At 37.2% G+C, this 19,515-nt stretch overlaps 3 protein-coding genes across 3 annotated transcripts; 1 reads left to right on the top strand and 2 right to left on the bottom strand.

Annotated features, from left to right (window-relative positions):
- The first annotated feature begins 252 nt into the window (after positions 1 to 252).
- Positions 253 to 5,656, top strand: LOC113347263 (uncharacterized protein At2g24330-like). Its single transcript, XM_026590884.1, has 6 exons — positions 253 to 661; positions 1,369 to 1,685; positions 2,582 to 2,726; positions 3,415 to 3,524; positions 4,009 to 4,417; positions 4,850 to 5,656. The coding sequence occupies exons 2-6, from the start codon at positions 1,416 to 1,418 to the stop codon at positions 5,110 to 5,112; spliced, it is 1,197 nt and encodes a 398-aa protein (XP_026446669.1). The 5' UTR covers positions 253 to 661; positions 1,369 to 1,415; the 3' UTR covers positions 5,113 to 5,656.
- A 1,425-nt stretch (positions 5,657 to 7,081) lies between these two features.
- LOC113347264 lies at positions 7,082 to 8,914 on the bottom strand. The gene is made up of 5 exons (XM_026590885.1): positions 8,374 to 8,914; positions 8,196 to 8,289; positions 8,062 to 8,099; positions 7,762 to 7,897; positions 7,082 to 7,616 (listed from the first exon to the last, which is right to left on the bottom strand). The coding sequence occupies exons 1-5, from the start codon at positions 8,869 to 8,871 to the stop codon at positions 7,201 to 7,203; spliced, it is 1,182 nt and encodes a 393-aa protein (XP_026446670.1). The 5' UTR covers positions 8,872 to 8,914; the 3' UTR covers positions 7,082 to 7,200.
- On the bottom strand, positions 8,793 to 12,415 carry LOC113347262 (LRR receptor-like serine/threonine-protein kinase EFR). Its single transcript, XM_026590883.1, has 2 exons — positions 9,449 to 12,415; positions 8,793 to 9,358 (listed from the first exon to the last, which is right to left on the bottom strand). Exons 1-2 carry the CDS (start codon positions 12,315 to 12,317, stop codon positions 8,937 to 8,939), a joined length of 3,291 nt encoding a protein of 1,096 aa, XP_026446668.1. The 5' UTR covers positions 12,318 to 12,415; the 3' UTR covers positions 8,793 to 8,936.
- Positions 12,416 to 19,515: the final 7,100 nt, after the last annotated feature.

Raw genomic sequence — 19,515 nt, 5'->3', positions numbered from 1 at the left:
AGCTATGCGCCTCTATCCTTTGTTCAGTGTACAAGGCACATTGTATTTGGCCTCGTAGTAGTCATTTGTTTTTTTTTCTTTTGCTAAGAGCCTCCACCAACGGCGTGGAGATCCGGGGGACAAAAGATCTGAAATTCTGGAACCAGAAGTTCGCAGCGTTTTTCCGGGGGTTTCTGCCGAGAAATATTATGAAAACAAGGATGAATATCTAATATCGAGGTAAAAGTAGGGTCTTAATTTCAACAAAATATACGAAAAAGACTATACAAGTTTCTTCTCTAGGAGCAAAAGGGCATCGTGCGTAACGAGTTATACGTTCATTTGTCGGGTACTTCGATTTTTGATTCACTGTAAAGGGTTAGGCTTTTGCTGGTGGTGTGATCCGTTACCTTTTCTAGGGGTTTTCTTCTTTTTTGTTTTTGATTTCTTCCATTTTTGGGGTTGAATTTAGGGTTAGGTTTCACAGATTCCGGGGAACTTTTAAGATCAAGTTCCTCTCTCTAGAGGTTTTTGAAATTAAAATCTCTGAATTGGATTGTGAGTTTTGTATTGAAGCAGTGGAGGAATCCCGAAGATCAAGTAATTAAAGTGTGTATAAAGTTGGTTGAACTCTTGATTTCAACTTCATATCATAAACATCTGCAGAAGTTGTAGATTGAAGGTAAAATTTCTGAGGTCTGATTGATTTGATTTGTTGAAAAATTGGCATGTTGATACTATGTGAAGTTTTTTCGTTTTGATTGGTGGATCTGAATTTTTGTGTGGAGATATTTAGGGTTTAACATTGCTGCTAAGACCAGAATTGATTGTTGAGTCAACTCTTGAATTGAAACGCTAAAATCATCTAATTTGGTAGTTTTTTATTTGTCAATGTGTGAACAACCCTATCAATTCATCCAGAAAAACTTGGTTGTTGAACAGAAATTTGGGAATAATATGTATGCTAACAGAACTGATATTACGTCAAGAATGAACTTCAGTAATAGGTAATTCAAAAGAAATCAGAAGTTTTAGTGGCTTGGTGGTGCTTTAAACATTACATGTCTTAACCTCTTGCTGGTGAATTGAGTCTTCCTTCTTGTTGCTTTACTTTGCATATTATTTCGTTTTGCCCACTCTAAATCTATTGTCTCTTCAGGATCATTCTGGTTCTGTAAAATTTTGATGATAACATTTTAGTAAAGGTGATCTTTCATATAAATTCTCAAATCTCCATGAGACTAAACGTCTCTTATTATCTTTTCATTTTTACACCTTTTTACATTTGCTCTTAACTTTTCTGCTGCTATGTCCTTTTTGTTTTCTTAAGAGTGGTTCCTTCTCTTTGTTGCTGTTAATTTACTATCTGCTGTATGTATATATGGACAGGTCTTTCCCAGCAACTGAAATTCTTTGTTGATAAACTACTGTTACAAATGGCTGAAGTTTCGCACCAATCCAAAGATGTGGCTGAAAACCTATCATCAGTGGATAAAGCAAAAGAAACTAAGGCTACGAAGAAGCAGCGCAAAGGAATCTTTTCTCGGATATGGAACAGACTCTTTGGATCCCGCAAAGATGATTTTGAGAAGAGATTACAAAATATATCCAAGGAAGAAGCTACCGTTATGGCGAGGATGAAGAGGAGAACTCAAAGTTGGCGAAGGATGGCTAGGAATCTTATTGTTTTCTCTGTTCTGCTTGAGGTGAGTTTTCTTACCTAATTTTTGGTATGTTCATCAACCAACAGTTGTAACTTATACATGCTACTGTATTCTTGTCGTGACCCTGTTAGTTGACCACCTTTACCCTACAAGAAGTGTTTGAATGTTCATCCATGATAATATAATGGCACAACGCTTTTCTGTGGCTAGAAGTTATCTCTCTATTGCATCCTTGCACCTGCAAAATCTTCACATACAAAAACAACGTAATGGAAACTGTTTATGCTTTAGCAAATGATAAATAGATGTTATTTCGCCACCACTCAATTTTAAATACTCAACTGTTATGATGCTAAAGTGTGGATTTGTATTTTACATCTCTATGTATTTATTTTCTTGCAAAATCATCTTTAACATGTAAAGAGCTATGGTTGTGAGGTCCGGTTGAATTCAATCTTGGGTGGTATGCTGGTATTGATCTTGCCCATGGTTTCAATAATTGATAGCGTGCCTCCATGCGAGCCAGGCCATCAACGTCATGTCACATGTTTATTTTACAGCCTCAGGCACAGGCTACGGTTTTTACCTAAATATATTCCAAAAAAAATTGCATTGTGAGGCGATTCTTTTCAAGAGACAAACCCCCCCGCCTAGTGTGGCTTTCTCTGGGATTATGTCAAATTTTGTCCTCTATAAAGAGTCTGTGTTGAGTTTTGGTAAAGAGTCCTGTGTTGGGTTTTGATAAATCATAAAATCTCTAGCCCTTTGAAGAAAATCTTGTCTGCAGCAAAAGGACTGCTTAATTTTTTTTTCTTACAGCAAGGCATTCGAGGCATACGCCTCGAGACGTGCATTGAATCACGTCAAGAAATGTTGATGTGTGAGGCAAGATGCTATTATAAACCTTGATCTTACCTAGCTTGAAAATCCAATTTCAGGCTGTTGCAGTAGCCTATGCAATCATGACGACACGAACACTGGATTTAGAATGGAAGACGAGAGCTATTCGAGTTTTGCCAATGTTTCTTTTGCCTGGCCTAACCGCTGTTATTTACACAACTCTGGGAAGCTTCTCAAGGATGTGTAAGTGTCTTAAACTCTACCAGACAGTTTTATTCTTCCGGTTTTATTGCTGATAATTCTTGTTCTGCTATTTACTTTTATTCTTTTTGTATGTTGAAATGGTTGAGCAACTATAATTTTTTATGTTCCCATTTACTTCACGTGGTCAGGTTGTGCTACTTACTCTAGACTGTTCGTCAATTAATTCATAATTTAGCTTCATATTTGTACTTTGGCAATTAATATGTTGTAAACTTGTTGCTTCGTATTTTTTTTAATGCTTGAATCATCGGTATGACCCATATAAAGTAGAGTACTCTTTGACGATTCATGCAAGATGTCCCATCGTTAGGCCCCAGCACCAGCAATAAAAGTTATACCACCGTAAGAATCTTTTACAAGTTATTTTCAATAAACAAAAATGTGTTGCCTTTCACAAATCAAGTGCGCTAGATTAATAGTCTGAGACTTTGAGATGACATGACATCAAATTAGGACCTTTTGTGGATCATCAACTTTTTCTTCTTGCAACCTGTTCTCTGTCTGCATACAACCTGTCATATTTGAATGATAACTTGAGCATTGTTGCTGTTTTGCTGGTTATACTAAATTGTTCCTTGCTTAGTTTTTTGTTTCTAGTGTTTCTGGATATTTTGGTTCAGAATTCCATTTTCAGAATCTTAATTATGTTTCAATTGTGCATTTTTAGGCGAACGCAAGGACAAGAAAACCCTCGAGAGACTGCGTGAGGAAAGGCAAGCAAAAATCGATGAACTCAAAGAAAGGACAAACTATTACATCACCCAACAGCTCATTCAGGTAACCGAAATAATCTTTTTCTTGTCCAATCTTCCATTGTCAGTTATCATGCATGAGGCCAAATAAAGCTTACTGTGTCGCATATACTTTTAATAGTTGTCTCCGTTCAATAAGTGCATATGTTGATGCATCGTGAATATAAATGATTGGAATGTTTACTTGGATAAGTATGCTGATATAGGCAAGTTCTCAGATACTAAGTGATGATGGTATATGTCTCTCCACTTCATAGCAAACATATGATGATGTGAATAAAGGAAGTCCGCATGGATTTTTTACATGAGATCGATATTCCACTGAGTTATAGGATAGTGGGGGTTAATGGTTAGGTTGTGTGCTTCTCCCGTACATATTTAATTTATGTAGCTCCCTCTTGTTTAAGTGAATGCTAGTGTCATCAGAGCTTTTTATATCGGTCATGTGGAACCACATAGAATAAGATAACTAGGCTAAACAAAATTTACTATTATCGCTGGCATTGCAGAGATACGACCCTGATCCAGCAGCAAAGGCAGCTGCTGCATCAGTCTTGGCATCAAAGTTGGGAGCGGATTCGGGGTTGAGTGTGTTTTTGGGGGATGAATCAAAGGTTGATCCTGCATCAGGAAAAAGCAGAGATGTCGAGCTTGCGCAATCTAAAGGGCTAAGGAACCGGCACAACAGATCTAACAGTACTGGAACCCTTGCTTTGAATCAATCACTTGAGGAAGTGCCAGACAATGTGGGTCCCACTGGCTCTGAGCCTGCAACACACAATCAGGTGGTTGTTGATCACCATCCAAATTCTAGCATACAAGATGGGGGATGGATTGCACGTATTGCGGCATTGCTTGTAGGCGAAGATCCAACACAGTCATATGCCCTGATTTGTGGCAATTGCCATATGCACAATGGTCAGTCAGTTTCAACTCTACTCCATGATCTAATCATACTCTCGGATTCTAGGTTTTTTAATTCTTATACTTTGTTTTCTTTGATGGTACATGACAATTTGTGGCTCACGAATTGCGATCAGCAAATAAGTTTTAATACCATCTGCAAACCAGTATAACCTGAAACACCTTCCCATGACATCTGAAAACCATATCAAATAGATCCAATTTCTTCAGAGAATAAGAGACACTATCCCCCACAACCTCGCTTGTTTGATGATTCTGCATTACAGGTTTATTGGGTTTAAAAATAATGAATATGTTTCTGTCCCTGGTCCGTGAGTAATAATAATTAGTATCTGTGTTGTTAGCCTTCAGTTTCGGACAGCTTGTGTTGGGATGTTATTTGTATTGATGCTAGTGCATAACTAATTACTGATTTGTTTTTTGCAGGGCTTGCAAGGAAAGAAGATTTTTCTTACATCACTTACTACTGCCCACATTGTCATGCTCTGAATAAGTCTAAACAATTGGAAGAGAGTGGTGCTTCTGTCGCCAATTCCTCACATGCAAGTATTCCAGACACTCCAAACAGTGGTGAGGTCACCATTGCCCCAACTAGCAGCAACCTCATAAACAAGAATTTATCAGCTGTTGTGGAGACTCTTGCAGGCGAGATTGACGAGAAGGTTTCTGAGGAGCCAGAGAGCAGTTAATTAGATGGAGATTCTTGTAGTACCTACTACACATACATGGTTGCATATTGTGGGCTTTGGCATTATCTTTTCAACATATGCATCTTTGCCAGTGAAAGAAACCGAATCATGTACTGGATTAGGTCAGTTCGCGTGCTGTTATGTTATTTTTTTGATTTGTTTTTGCGGTGTAAGAAAAAAGGTATATGGAGATATAGGCATGGACAGATGGTTGATGAAACCGGAGCGACACCGGTCTGTTTATAAGGAACAGCAGCTCTAACAGTTGCTATTGGAATGGACAGTTTACTAGCCTGTTTTTGCAGATAATGCCTTGGGGTGTTATTTACTAATCTGAAGACAGACGGTATTTGTCTTCTTATATGTTTTAAAAAGAGATAAAAAGTAAATAATAGGCTATACTTTTTTTGTGCAATTTGATTCAGGGATTATTCTGTTCACCATAGATAATTTTCTTTAAGTCGTGTAAGATTAAGTACACCCCTTGTACTTCAAATTCTACACAAGTCACAGAACAACTTATAATGATATTTCTTATAGAGCATCCTATTTTCCTTCAAACTAAGTACTAGTTGTGAATGTGAGTATACTTTGAGAATGATCCATTACTTGTGTTTTATCCTAGACCCAAAGCTAAGGATCATATATCAAACCTTCAAGCTCTTTTTGCATTACTATATGTTTTTCCTGACTACTAGTCAGGAACTACTTATTTCATCCGTCGAGTCTATTTCTTGAAAATCATCGAAAGGTGTTACATGTCAGCGAACTATTTGGTATCTGCTCCTGCACGACTTATTTTTCCAGCTAAATTTAACATTTTAAAATTCTGAGTGCTAGTTTCTGGTCGAATGAAGTTAACTATAGCTTAAATTTGAAGGAGCCAAGTTGTATGATAACTGAGGCATGAATCTTACCAGTTACCACTGATCCGATTTCCTCCCAAGTCCCAACTACAATTTTGTGAGCTTGGTTGCTTGTTGAATAATGGAATTGCACCTTCGAAAGGTTGCTATCCAAAGCAAGAAAACCAAGACGAGGACTAGAAGTAAAAGAGCTAATGAAATCCAAAGAGGCAACCATACCATATATTACACAAACTTGTGAAGGCTGCCTAAATTCTCTCAAATCCCTCTAGAACTGTTCTCTCCAACAAAGTAGTGCAATGATCCAGGATCCAGGAAGGTTTCCTCCAGTGAACCTAGCAAATGCAAAAATTGATTTCGATAAGATTCGGAAACTTGTCTCCACCATCACTTGGAATTTCATCCCATTAAGTTGTTAGCAGGCAAACCAAAATGAGAAGTAACTTTGTATAAGAGGAACAAATTCAGAGAGATTGTTCACGGAAAGTTTCAATTTTCTTAAAACTTTTAAAGACAATCCAACTAGCTAGGTATCAGCCACCGACAGTGTTAGACTGTTAGTTCCTAAGTCTAGAATAGCTGGTGTAAAAGTGTTTCCAATGCAAAATGGGATGGTACCAAAAAGTTGATTCTGATTTAACTTGAGAAGTCGAGACTCGTAGTTGATTCTGACTTACAGGGATGTTGACCGATTCCCTGTTGGATGATACCAAGTACTGTAATGGATTTCCCTCGCTGTCGAGAATTCAGAATTCGACTCTGAATGCAAGTATGTTCTGTTGGTACTAATGTTTAAAGTAGGTAGTTGAGACGTTCGTCGATATCATTTGGAATAATAAGAGTACCCGTAAGTCAAGTGACCGCAGAAAAGAGAGGTTACCGAGGTCATGACTGTAAGGTTCCTGATATCAAGCAGCTCAGGTGCCATGAGAATCACAAGTTCCCCTACAAACTCGGAGTTTCCTGCAGCTGCAGCTATATGCAAGGCCATCTTTGTAGACTGTAACTGCGTCCCATTTAACACTACCAATGCAACTTCAGCCTTTTGCGAATCACCTTTCATTTCTGGCACATCTCAAACGTTTGATTTCACAGAAAATGCATATACGAACCTGTTAGATTAATGAAATTCTGCCAGCAATAGGTTGCAGAAGAAATTGCTATAAAGAACACAGTTACGAAATAAAAGATTTGGTTCCCGAATTTCAGTGTACTACATGTATTACAACTCTTCAGCAGGATCCAAACTCAACAAGTAGGCAACCAAGCCAACAACAGGAACAAACCTTAATTTTTCTACTGTGTTAACACTGCTGTCTTTCACATTATCTATGTTATCACCAATCAACCAAGGCTGGAAAACTGTGTAGAGGCAAATGTCCCATATGAAGGCATAACCTAATCGATCTGATCCAAGATAGCTTAAGAAATATTCCCACCGGTCTGTCAGGGTCCCAAAATTTCCATCCATTCGACCAAAGCATGCCCATGCTAAACATAATGTACAAACAGCGCCGCTTATCAGTCCTACGACAGATGCACCATCTACCATCACAGCTTCCAGTTTAGAAGGCTCTTTGGGAGAGGATTCAGTGTCAGCTTTGTTAAGTCGGATTGCCATGTAGGGTATTAAGAATGCTGCCAGCAAATATGCATAAACGCGAAAATTGGTTACAAAGAAAACAAACCATTTAAAAGTTTTAATACTACTAGTCTACTACCAGATGTTAAGTTAATATTTCAGCCATAATAAACCATATTTAGACAGTTAGATGGAGAATACTGTTTGTGAGGAACATCTGGAAACCCCATAAGACATCAAGTGATCCCTTGAATCTGTTTCTCTTGCGATCCGTGAATAACAAGGGTGCAAACATGAGTGTCCACCCAATCACAAAATTGAACAATCCTTCCTCCATCTGGTATCACGGAGAAAGAAAATAGCGAAAATTGGTTAAAGATGTTAAGTTAATATTTCAGCATGTGAATCTTTTGATCAACCAAAGGAAAACAAATGTGAGTTATAAAGAAAACATTTGCTGACTGCTAATGCTATTACTTGAAACATGTCGAATGGCCTTACCGGGTGAATCACCGGGGACTCGAGCACATGAATTCCAACTACTCTGCCAATAAACCCAGGAAAACATTACAATCAAGCAACACTTGCAAAGCAATAATTCACTTGCAATTAGCAGAGTAAAAAAATTGACATACTGGAGTTTATCAGTGGAAAGATAAAGAAGAAATTCAGAGAAAGCCCCACTAGAGAATTAATGGTGCCTTGACTTATCGCCCACACTGGATCCCCCTGTAACAAGTATAATGATTATTTCGTATAGAATTCGTTTAATTGCTTTCCAAACAGTAATGATAATCAACAAGTAATGCATACCGGGGCAAAGGGGAGGAGAAAAAGCCAGACAATGTATACACCTTCAGCAGCCCACAACAATAGCTGTAGTACTATATTATTATTATTATTATTATTATTATTATTATTATTATTATTATTATTATTATTATTATTATTATTATTATTATTATTATTATTATTATCATCATCATCTTGGGTTTCTTCAGAATTAATGTTTTTGAACTTTTCAGATGCTCTACACTTAATCTTCATACCTAATTTGGTTTTCTTCCTCACTGCTACCAGATGAAGTTGTTCTTGATGAATCTGATGATGCAATCTACTGATGTTGCTGCCGTTGAGGTTTTTTCTTACAATTCCATGACCCAATTGACAATGAGAAACTAATGAAGATTGAATTGAGAGAGGAAGAGAGGATTTTACCGGAAGAAATGAAGTGCAAGAAAAGCTAGATAATAACACCATTTTTATCCCTTCACCTCCTCTGAAGAAGAAGCAGTGGAAAGAAATGTACATATTTTTCTTTTTATTATTTATTTCCAAGAAATGAAATGATAATTTTCAATGGACCAGATTGCCCCTTAATATAAACTAAATACATTTGATTTTACAAGGGTGTCTCTTATCTCCTTAAGCCTTTGGAGAGCCTCCCTTATCGTAATACGCATTTCAGGAGCATCGACAGCACAAGATAACCCAACTCCTACAGTTGAAATGAAAAATCCATGTTCAATTTGCTTATCTTCAAAACTACAGCTACTACCAGTAATGCCGTTCATTATAATTGGTAATGATGGTTCTGATGTTTGGTGCAACATTTGCAGCTGAGGGTCCAGTACTTGTAAAATGTCATTAGGGTAACCCGATTCGACCCACTTCACCAAGCTTATTCCTCCATTAAATCCTTCATGTGTTGGACTTCGTCCTGTAAACATCTCTAACAACATTATGCCGAAACTGTAGACGTCCCCTCTTGTCGATGGCTTCCGTCCTTGTCCATATTCTGCAATCCCATTAAGAAAATGTGTGCTCAGTATTAATTATATAGACGAACATGATTTTTCTTGAGCATATACATAAGAAAATCCCTTACCTGGAGGTATATACCCAATGGAGCCCTTGAGCCCATAGGTTGCAGTAGTTTCATTGCCATCAGTACTCAACAATGTTCTTGCTAACCCAAAGTCTCCAACTTTTGCAGTCATGTCATGGTCTAAGATTATGTTACTCGGCTTAAGGTCACAATGCACCACAGGAACTTCACAATCATGGTGCAGGTAATCCAATGCACTCGCAACATCTATTGCCACATTCAGTCTCTCCACACCATTCAATACAACAAACGCATTTTCCTGATCGTCATCCCTATAGTCCATACTGTTTACGAATGCATTTTCCTCGTCGTTGTAGTCGCTGTCATCATCACTACTAACTGTTCTTCTTCTCCTCCTCCCTCTGATCCAATCATCCAAGCTCCCGTTACTCAAAAACTCGTAAACTAAAGCTCTAAACTCGGTGGAATTTGTTTTTCTCAGAACAATACTAGAGCAAGACGTAATAAGTTTAACAAGATTTCTGTGGCGAACGCTTCTTAGAGCATCACATTCAGCAAAGAAACTCTTTGAAGCTCCTACTTGGTCGAGATTTAGAACTTTAACTGCAACCGTAATCTCTCCCCAAAGCTTTCCTTTGTATACAGACCCAAAACTCCCACTTCCAGTAAAATTTGCCTCGTCAAAATTATCCGTTGCAGCACGAAGTTCTTCGTAAGAAACCATTTGATGTGTTCCTCTAAACAGCTCGTCGTCGTGTATCTTTTTCTTATTTGAAACACCTCCACTGGCTACATTTTTTCTGTAGATCAACATATAATACACAAACGAAGCCACCAACAACAGAGAAAAGACGGACGCTGATGCTATTATAAGCAGGACTACAACTCGAGTCGCCACTGATTTTTTCCTTCGTTGGCGACAAACCGGTAGAGAAGGTGAAAAATGAGATGAATTAGAACAAAGTTTAAAGTTTCCTTGTACATAAACGCTGGTGAAGTTCTTGAAAACACCAGTACTTGGAAGTTGTCCCTCAAGGTCATTGTAAGAGAGGTTTAGCAAATGGAGGGCTTGGAGTTTTTCGAGATTGTTGGGAATAGGACCAGAGAGTTGGTTCGAGGAGAGGTCTAGTATTTCCATTCCTAGAACATTTGCCAATGTTGAAGGAATATGACCAGAGAAGGAATTACTCGACATGAATAGTTTCTGTAAACTCCTGCATTCTTCGATTGAATTCGGGATACTTCCAGATAGCTTGTTATGGGAAACATCGATCGTCACAAGATTTTTCAAGTTTCGGATTTCTTGAGGCAGAGAACCACTTAAAGAATTTCGGGACATGTTTAAGAGACTTGATAGACCAGATAGCCCTGAAAGTACTTGTCCAGGTATGCTTCCATTGAGTTCATTTCTGGACAAATCCAAGGAATTAAGCCGCTGCAAGCTGCCCAGACTATTTGGTATTGCTCCAACCAGTTCATTCCCATGCAAGTCAAGCACATTGAGTTTGTTTAAGTCGCCAAGCGAGGGCGGGATTCCGCCCGAAATTTTGTTTTCAGCCAGAACCAACTCTTGCAAATTCTTAAGATTTCCAATTTCTGGTGGAATTTCACCAGAAATTGAATTATAGCTTAAATTTAAAAGAGCCAAATTGGTAAGAAGATTCACCGAGGCAGGAATCTTACCACTGATGCGATTTTCACCCATGTATAATTTTGTGAGCTTAGTTTCTGACAGGTCGAACCCAATGGATTCTGGAATCGCACCTTGGAAAAGATTGCCATCCAAAGCAAGAAAATCAAGATTCGGACTAGTACTAAAAGAGCTGATGAAATCCAATGAGCCAACTATACGATTATACCCGATATTATACATTCGAAGGCTACGCAAATTCTCAAGCCCCGGTGGAACAGTTCCCTCTAGTAAATTATGTGCCATACGAATATTCTGGATATTTGGCAAGTAATGCAGTGACCCGGGAATTTTTCCGGTGAACTTATTAATGCAAAAATTGAAATCAATAAGATTTGGCAGTTTATCTCCCACATCACTTGGAATTTCACCCCATAAGTTGTTTGAAGGCAAAGCAAAATGAACCAGAGAAGTAATGTTGTATAAAGATGGTGGCACAGTGCCGGTAAGATTGTTAATGGAAAGACTCAGTGTTTTCAACTTTTGAAGACGACCCAACTCGCTCGGTATCGGCCCGCCGATAGTATTTGTTCCTAAGTCTAGAACTGTGAGGGAAGAAATGTTTCCAATTGACGGTGGGATTGTACCGGAAAGTTGATTCTGGTTTAACTTGAGAACTTGTAGTCTAAGGAGATATTGACCGATTTCCGGTGGGATGTTACCAGAGAGTTGATTCCCCATCAAGTCGAGAATTCTGAGCTCTGAACACTTGACTATGCTCAGCGGGATTTGGCCATGGATGTCGTTACTGCTGATGTTTAAAGTACGAAGCTGACAAAGTTCGCCAGCATAATTTGGAAGAATCAGAGTACCGGAGAATTTGTTGTTCGGCAAGTGAAGTACGCGAAGAAAAGAGAGGTTGCCGAGACTTAAGGTTCCTGACAAACCAAATCGCTCGAGATCAAGCCCGGTGACTCTTGTCTGGTTCTTGTTGCTGGTACTATTATTAGCGCCATCATCGACGATCACTTGGTCGCAAATGACACCGGTCCAGTCGCAGACATTATTTAAGCTTGTGTTCCATGAAGATAAAGCATTTGATGGGTCTATTATTGGAGACTTGAATGAGAGTAGAGCTTCTCTGTCTACTGTAAGAGAAGATGATTCAACATAGTGAATGAATGATGAATTGTTTCGAGAATTTGTAGAGCTCAGAATAAGAATGAAAATCGAAACCGAAAACTTAAAGATACCTTGATGATGTAGGTGAAAATCCATATTTGATCGATGAAATGATGCAAGAGATAAGATGCTTATTTATATGTGAATTTGAAGAGATCGGTAGAGTTACGTAAACTTTGAAGTCTTTGACTCGCTACTCGTATCACTTTCATGGTGTGAGCGAATCCTTGTAGTTCGCAGTGAAGTCTTATTTAATGACCAAGTTGCACACGCCGTGGAATGGAGGTTATCATACCTGATTCTGTTGTAATTTTGGCTTTGAGTTTTGATCATCTTAATAGAAATGTCCATCTTCTAAATTGTAAAAGAGTGGATTAGTCATCCATTGTCATTGTCAAACCTTTGCCTAAACGAGTCAACTTTTTTGCTGTAAATTTTACATCATTTATTCATTTCACGTAGCTAGTTATGGTAGCGAAGCCTGTAGAGAAAATTAACAAGTTTGATGGATGATGAATGTGATTATGATTCTTATGAAGAATTCAAAGACGCGTTATTAGGTGGATACGGCATTTTAGTAGTAGTAACTATTTTATGATGTACCCGACGAGTGCATTTTATACGGCATTGAAGTTGTGGTTGGACTTCTTATACCCATGTTTCAACTATATGTTAAGTTAACATCAACAGTACCACAACAACAATCATAAATTGTGATGATATTTTAGTATCGAATTCATTCTTCACCATCGCGCCACTTATATACTACCATCACCCTAATCTCTGTACTGTGTACTGTACATAGACATGACCTAATCATGGTTTTGTACCCTAACCACAACTATAGTTAACCACGTAATTGCTAATTAAAGTTCTCTTCTTATTGGTTTTTCTTTAAGTTTTTGTATGGGGGATTCTGTGTTTCCCCCTCAAAAGAAATAGGTAATTTGCATTACCCTTTTAAATTCAAAATTGGTAAAACCCTCTTTCTGTTATCACTGCCGTTACAACTCACTTAACTATGCTCGTGCAACTCACGTGTGTATAAATTAAAATTAATTTTCGAAGTTAATACCGATGAACTTTAAACACGTGGCGCATTCTAGACCTTTGAAAAAAAAAATGACCATTATACAGTCATCTTCTTCCTCTCTTCTTCTCTGCGCATTGCCATTAGAGACCTTCAAAAGTATCATCTGCCATCTTCCCCCGATCTTCTTCCTTATTTCCCATCACTTCTATTTAAACTCCAGCACTGCACAAAAGAAGAGAAATAAATTCATTAGATATCCACATATCACGAAATGAATATACGTTAATCATTGAATCTTTATTCTAGATTTTAAGCCATTACCGCTGGTGGTGATGCTTTCCTATCAGGATCCATATATTGTTGAAATCTTACAGAAACCAAAAATATTAAACAACTATTTTTCTCCAAAGTGGGCACATATGTTGTGGTGATGATGGATTCTCAGTACGCATGAATTAATTAGTTTACTGATTTCAAGCAAACTTCAATAAGAAGCCAGTAAATAGAACAATAAAGGATCAAAGAAAACCCCAAACAAGGAATTTCATTATTGTTGATGGTGTGGTTTAGAGTTTCAATACAGTGGGCGGATCTTTACATCTTCTTGCTATGTTTTGTTTCTTTTCGTATTATGTGATAGTTCTCTCTGGTTTCGGCAAAACAACATTTTGATTTTGTTTTTATGCAATGAAACATGGTCTGTAGTTGAGAATTTTAGCCTGTTCTTCGAAAAGAACGAAGAGAAATGAAAAACAAAGGGATCTTTCTGCACGTGTCTACTTCTAACGCAGCACGAATCAACGGTCAGTATTGCAACATATACATAGAGTTTCTAAAATTATGTATTATTATGATGTACGCGGGAATGGCACGTGCTTACTTAACCGGACGGTAACGTCAGTTATAACTGAAAGGGGGTTTTACCAGATTTAAAAAGGGGAAATGCAAATTAGCTATTTATTTTGAGGGAGAAACGCAAAATCCCTTTTTTTGTATTGATGCAGTTCAAACAAAGAGCAATCGAACCAAAATTGATATATCAATCACCAAGGAAACATATAGATACATCACAATTTTAGTTAAGTTTCCATTGTATTTAATCTCCAAATCTGATACTTAGAACATGATATTTGGTAGAATATCTTCCACACAAAACTTGTGGAGATTGGACTCTTATTTATATTAAGAGATATTGTTACAGAGTTGTTGATAAAACAAAATATTCTGAGACTGAGTTTATAGCTAACAAAAAGAACGACTGAATAGCCTATAGACTAGTGCTGACTGACTGACTAACTGAGCTGAGATTCCTGAGGAAGACTCTCTGATGTATGCTTAACGCCTCACCTTAAGTTGTACTTGAGTTGACGAATGTGCAACTTGCTTCTAATGTACTGGAACCGTGGTGAAGATAGCCCTTTCGTAAATATATCAGCTAGCTGGTCTTTTGAACTTATGAAACGAACTTGTAACTGCCCCTCAAACTGTTGTATGAAAAAATTGGTGTTTCTCTTCAAATTCATAGTGTGAGATAGTCAAAACACCTCTTCAAATGGTTGTGTGAGATAGTCGAAATACCTCTTCAATTGGTAGTATTGATCTGTGTTGGTTAACAGATATAATTGGTAATGGTATTAATTTGTTTTGGTATTATTATTGAAAGGTGTTTAAAATTGGTTGAAAGGTATCTAAATTTGTTTAGAAATGGTTTTTAAGAATGTTTTTAGTACCAGATCTAAAGTGTTGATACATCAAACAAAAGAGTCTGTCCAGTTGCCTTGTCACTAGCAGAGACATTTGAACAAGCTTTCTTAGCAGCAAACGATGTTGATGGCGGTGGTGAATTGTTAAGATCTGGTGATAGAGATTTTTGTTGTAGGTAAAATGGATGGATGATGTGAGTAAAGTAGGTGATGGAACTGGTGATATGGGTGAAAAACAAACACCTAAAGATGATGTAGAGTTCAAATCTCTCTGAAGTATTTTGACGAGCAGGTTAGGGGTATATTATTCCTTTCACAGCGGAAGAGTGAGGGGATCGAACCCTCCTGATACCAACTTAGAACATGATATTTAGTAGAATATTTTCCACATATAACTTGTGGAGATTTGACTCTTATTTATATTAAGAGATATTATTACAGAGTTGTTGATAAAACAAAATACCCCGAGAACGAGTTTATAGCTAACAAAAAGAACGACTGAATAGCCTATAGACTAGTGCTGACTGACTGACTAACCGAGTTGAGAGTCTTGAGGAAGACTCTCTGCTGTATGCTTAACACTGGTCAATATAGATACTTCACTATTTCAATTAGGTTTTCATTGTATTTAACCCTCATCAATTTGGTGGTAGGGGGTGGTGTTTAGGTTATCTATGGGAAATAATGGAGACAGTTTTGTCTACCCAATCTTAAAAAGGTTTTACAAAATTTTGAGTTTATAGTTGGGATGGCATTTAGGGAAAATGGGGATAGGAAATAGGTAAAATCATAGGCAATAGCTTTCGAAACCGAATTAGCGGGTGTTGAACTTTTTTCTAATAAGAAAGAAAACTTTGAGTACATACATCAAGTTCCTCTCTAATAAGAGATTTGAGCCAAATTGGGTAAGTTGACGGCCAAAGTTGATCCAACCTACAAGATCTAGCGCGCTCTCTTTGTTAAACTATTTCCAATACTGAAAACAAAGTAACAAGTCCTTACATTCTTGGGTCACTTTATTATCTATCCTTCTAACACTACCAGAACTTCCATATGTTGCATTGGCTGCATTAGAACAATCACCCTCCAAATGTAGACTTTCCACCGCTGAAGCTTTAGCCAACTTTATGCCCTCAAATGCTTCCAGAGCCCGCGCTTGCTCCTCATCTTGAGGCTTGAGCTATCCCATGATTTGATTTTTCTCCCCCACATTGCCCTGAACCAGAAAACATTGTCAGACCAATAACCATATATTTAGTTGAAAAGATGAGGGTACCCAAATATGCTACAATCTTTTAAATATCAACCTATAAGTCATATACCTTGTATGATTGTCTATGGACGAGGTCGAGACTATACGACAACAAGATATTTACTTGAACATAGTTATGATAATAAAACCGATTGACTATTAGGATCAATGTCAAGTAATTCGAATTAACGCATAATAGTATTATTTATTTAATTATAATAAAAATTATAATAAAGTAAATAACACATACAAGATTTTGTTAACGAGGAAACTGCAAATGCAGAAAAACCCCGGGACCTAGTCCAGTTTTGAATACTCTCAGAATTAACCCGTTATATAAAATCTAATGCCAACTTCATATAGTTGAGACCAAGTAGACTACCCCTAGCTACTTAGTTTCCTCAGTATCCCTGCGTCTTCGACCTCTTGGTCACACACGTGAATCTCAGGACATAAATCACTATATCAAGTTGTTTTACCAGTAAAGTCTTTATGTACCCAGTAAACTCCTTTAGATCGTCCAAACAGTAAATGAATAAACTGTTTGGTAATCACTTCAATTATGTTTACTATAAAATATAAGTTGAGTAGTCGACAAAGTATCATTCATTTAATCTAATAAACTCCTTTGTCAGGTATAATCAATCCAAATCCGAAAGTTCAAATTTAGATTCACAACTATCAAATCGTAGATAACCACCAAATGATAGTTGTTGATCAATACGACTATATGATCAAATCTATCAAAGATAAAATCTAATCTTAGTCGGATCTAAAAAAGCGTGGGTCTAACAACCACACCCAATATTTCGATTAGCAATCTGTATGGACTAACTCTAATATACTTTTAAGAGAATCAACTAGACAGTCAGACTCAATCTTAATAAAAGTATATCAAAGAGTTATATCTCTCTTTCTCGATTCAATACTTACTCAAGCAAATAGAAATCTGCGAGTCTAATTGAATACAAGAGAAATCACTTGAACGGTACCAAAGACCAATGTTCAAGTATCAATCAATTTCAATCAACAACCAAAGGTTGGATTTCCCAATTGATCGATTTAACGCACAACCTGTAATATTACAATTATATAACAAAATATAATGCGGAAAAGAAATAACACAGATACCAGAAGTTTTGTTAACGAGGAAACCGCAAATGCAGAAAAACCCCAGGACCTAGTCCAGATTGAACACATATGTATTAAGCCGCTACAGACACTAGCCTATTACAAACTAACTTCGGTTTGGACTGTAGTTTAACCCCAATCAATCTCACACTGATCCAAGGTACAGTTGCGCTCCTTACCTCTCTGATCCCAGCAGGATACTACGCACTTGATTCCCTTAGCTGATCTCACCCACAACTAAGAGTTGCTACGACCCAAAGTGGAAGACTTTAATAAAAAAATATGTATCACACAAAAAAATATACGGTAATAGATAAATCTGTCTCCCACATAAATACCTACGAGTTTTTGTTCCGTCTTTTGATAAATCAAGGTGAACATGAACCAATTGATAAACCAGACTTATATTCCCGAAGAACAACTCAGTATTATCAATCACCTCACAATAATCAAAATCGTATGATGGCGAAATTAGATATTTTGGAATCACAAACGATTTGTATCTTGCCTATCGGAGAAATCAATCTCAAGCCAATCTTACGATTGTACTTAGTACGATAGAAACAACAAGATCAGATCACACAACTACAAGAAAAGTAGTATCGGTCTGGCTTCACAATCCCAATGAAGTCTTCAAGTCGTTAACCTACAGGGTCTCGGTAGAAACCTAAGGTTAAAGGAGAATCGACTCTAGCTAATACAACTAGTATCACACAGGAGGTGTGGGGATTAGGTTTCCTAGTTGCTAGAGTTCTCCCTTATATAGTCTTTCAAATCATGATTTGCAATCAATGTTAGTTTAGTAACAAAGCATTCAAAATTCACCGTTAGATGAAAACCTGATTAGATTCAAGCTAACAACTTTCATCCGCTAGATTGAAACTTAGTTTGTTACACACAAATGAAATGCACGTTTATCTAGGTTTGTGTAACCATACCCAAACTTGTACATCTAGTTTGTTCAACAGTAGTTAACCAAATGGTTAGCCATATGAGCACTTTCATATCAACCATATTCATCTTTACCATAACTAGTTCAAATGACTCAAATGAACTAGTTAGAGAGTTTTTCAATTGCTTAGATCTTATAGAAGTATACAAGACATAATCGAAGCAAAAACGATTTGATTCACTCGCATCGATTCATGAACTTTATAGCCACGGTTCGCAAACTTGCATTCCTTAGTTTATATAAGTTTAAGTTCACAAATAATCGTTTTTAGAAAATAACCAACTTAAGTACGCGGACTGGTACGCGGACTTAAGTACTGGGAATAAGTTTGTTTTCAATTCACAAACTCCAGCAGATATTCTCGGGAAAAGAACCTCCGACAGTACGCGAACTCTAGTTCCGGTTTTCCTGAGCAGCAAAGTACTCATACTTTGGTTCAAGGAATAAGGACTTATACATGTATGAGTTACCACACAATGCTTATATCCAACCATGGTTATATAATCTAAATTCTCATTTCAATCATTGAAACATTCTTAGAGGACGTTATATAGTTGTTTTTCACACACTATTTTTTGTCAAAGCAATTTTCAAGTAATTGAAACTTAATATGACTTTCGTCACTTAGTAAAGATGAACTTGGCCAAAGCGAAATCTTACCAACACATATTTCAAGAAATAGATAAGTGAGATATACTCGGCTCGAAATAGCAAATGTGTATAATCAAAGTCTATATAGCAAAACGACTTTTGTCTCAAGATAGGAGGTAGAGTAGATAGTCTTTTGAGTGATAGATAAATTCAAGTCTCCACATACCTTTTAGTCGATGATGTTCCACCAGTTCCTTGAGTAGTTCTTCGTCTTTGTATGATGATCGCCATGGAGTCTTGATCTCAATTACACTTTCTATTCTAGTCCGAGACTTTGCTATAACTAGACTAGAAATCAAGACTTATAGTTTTGATCACTAACATTGACAAACATGCTTGAGATAGCAACGCATGCGAGTTCGACCGAGCAGTGCTCTAACAATCTCCCCCTTTGTCAATTTTAGTGACAAAACTATCAATACATATGACATACAAAAATAGATAAATAAACTTGTGTAGCTTCTCTTCCACATGCCTGATCTTCTTGGTTCTTCAACATTACTCGAAATCTTCGTCACTTCCAAGTACTCCAATGATCCCAAAGGTTGTAAGTTTAGTATCACCATTGTTGA

This window comes from Papaver somniferum, chromosome 2, assembly GCF_003573695.1.
Source record: "Papaver somniferum cultivar HN1 chromosome 2, ASM357369v1, whole genome shotgun sequence".
NCBI classification, from domain to species: Eukaryota; Viridiplantae; Streptophyta; class Magnoliopsida; order Ranunculales; family Papaveraceae; genus Papaver; species Papaver somniferum.
Note: the sequence above shows the minus strand (reverse complement) of the source record. Positions and strands in the feature narration are given on the sequence as shown.

Excerpts from the sequence above, each read along its gene's own strand:
- LOC113347264 (XM_026590885.1), bottom strand. The coding sequence starts at position 8,871 with ATGTACATTTCTTTCCACTGCTTCTTCTTCAGAGGAGGTGAAGGGATA. Across the intron at positions 8,100-8,195 it reads CTTTCCACTGATAAACTCCA|TTGGAATTCATGTGCTCGAG; the intron begins GTATGTCAATTT and ends TTGGCAGAGTAG. Across the intron at positions 7,898-8,061 it reads AGTCCCCGGTGATTCACCCG|ATGGAGGAAGGATTGTTCAA; the intron begins GTAAGGCCATTC and ends CCGTGATACCAG.
- LOC113347262 (XM_026590883.1), bottom strand. The coding sequence starts at position 12,317 with ATGGATTTTCACCTACATCATCAAGGTATCTTTAAGTTTTCGGTTTCG. Across the intron at positions 9,359-9,448 it reads CATTGGGTATATACCTCCAG|AATATGGACAAGGACGGAAG; the intron begins GTAAGGGATTTT and ends ATGGGATTGCAG.
- LOC113347263 (XM_026590884.1), top strand. The coding sequence starts at position 1,416 with ATGGCTGAAGTTTCGCACCAATCCAAAGATGTGGCTGAAAACCTATCA. Across the intron at positions 3,525-4,008 it reads TCACCCAACAGCTCATTCAG|AGATACGACCCTGATCCAGC; the intron begins GTAACCGAAATA and ends CTGGCATTGCAG. Across the intron at positions 4,418-4,849 it reads CAATTGCCATATGCACAATG|GGCTTGCAAGGAAAGAAGAT; the intron begins GTCAGTCAGTTT and ends TGTTTTTTGCAG.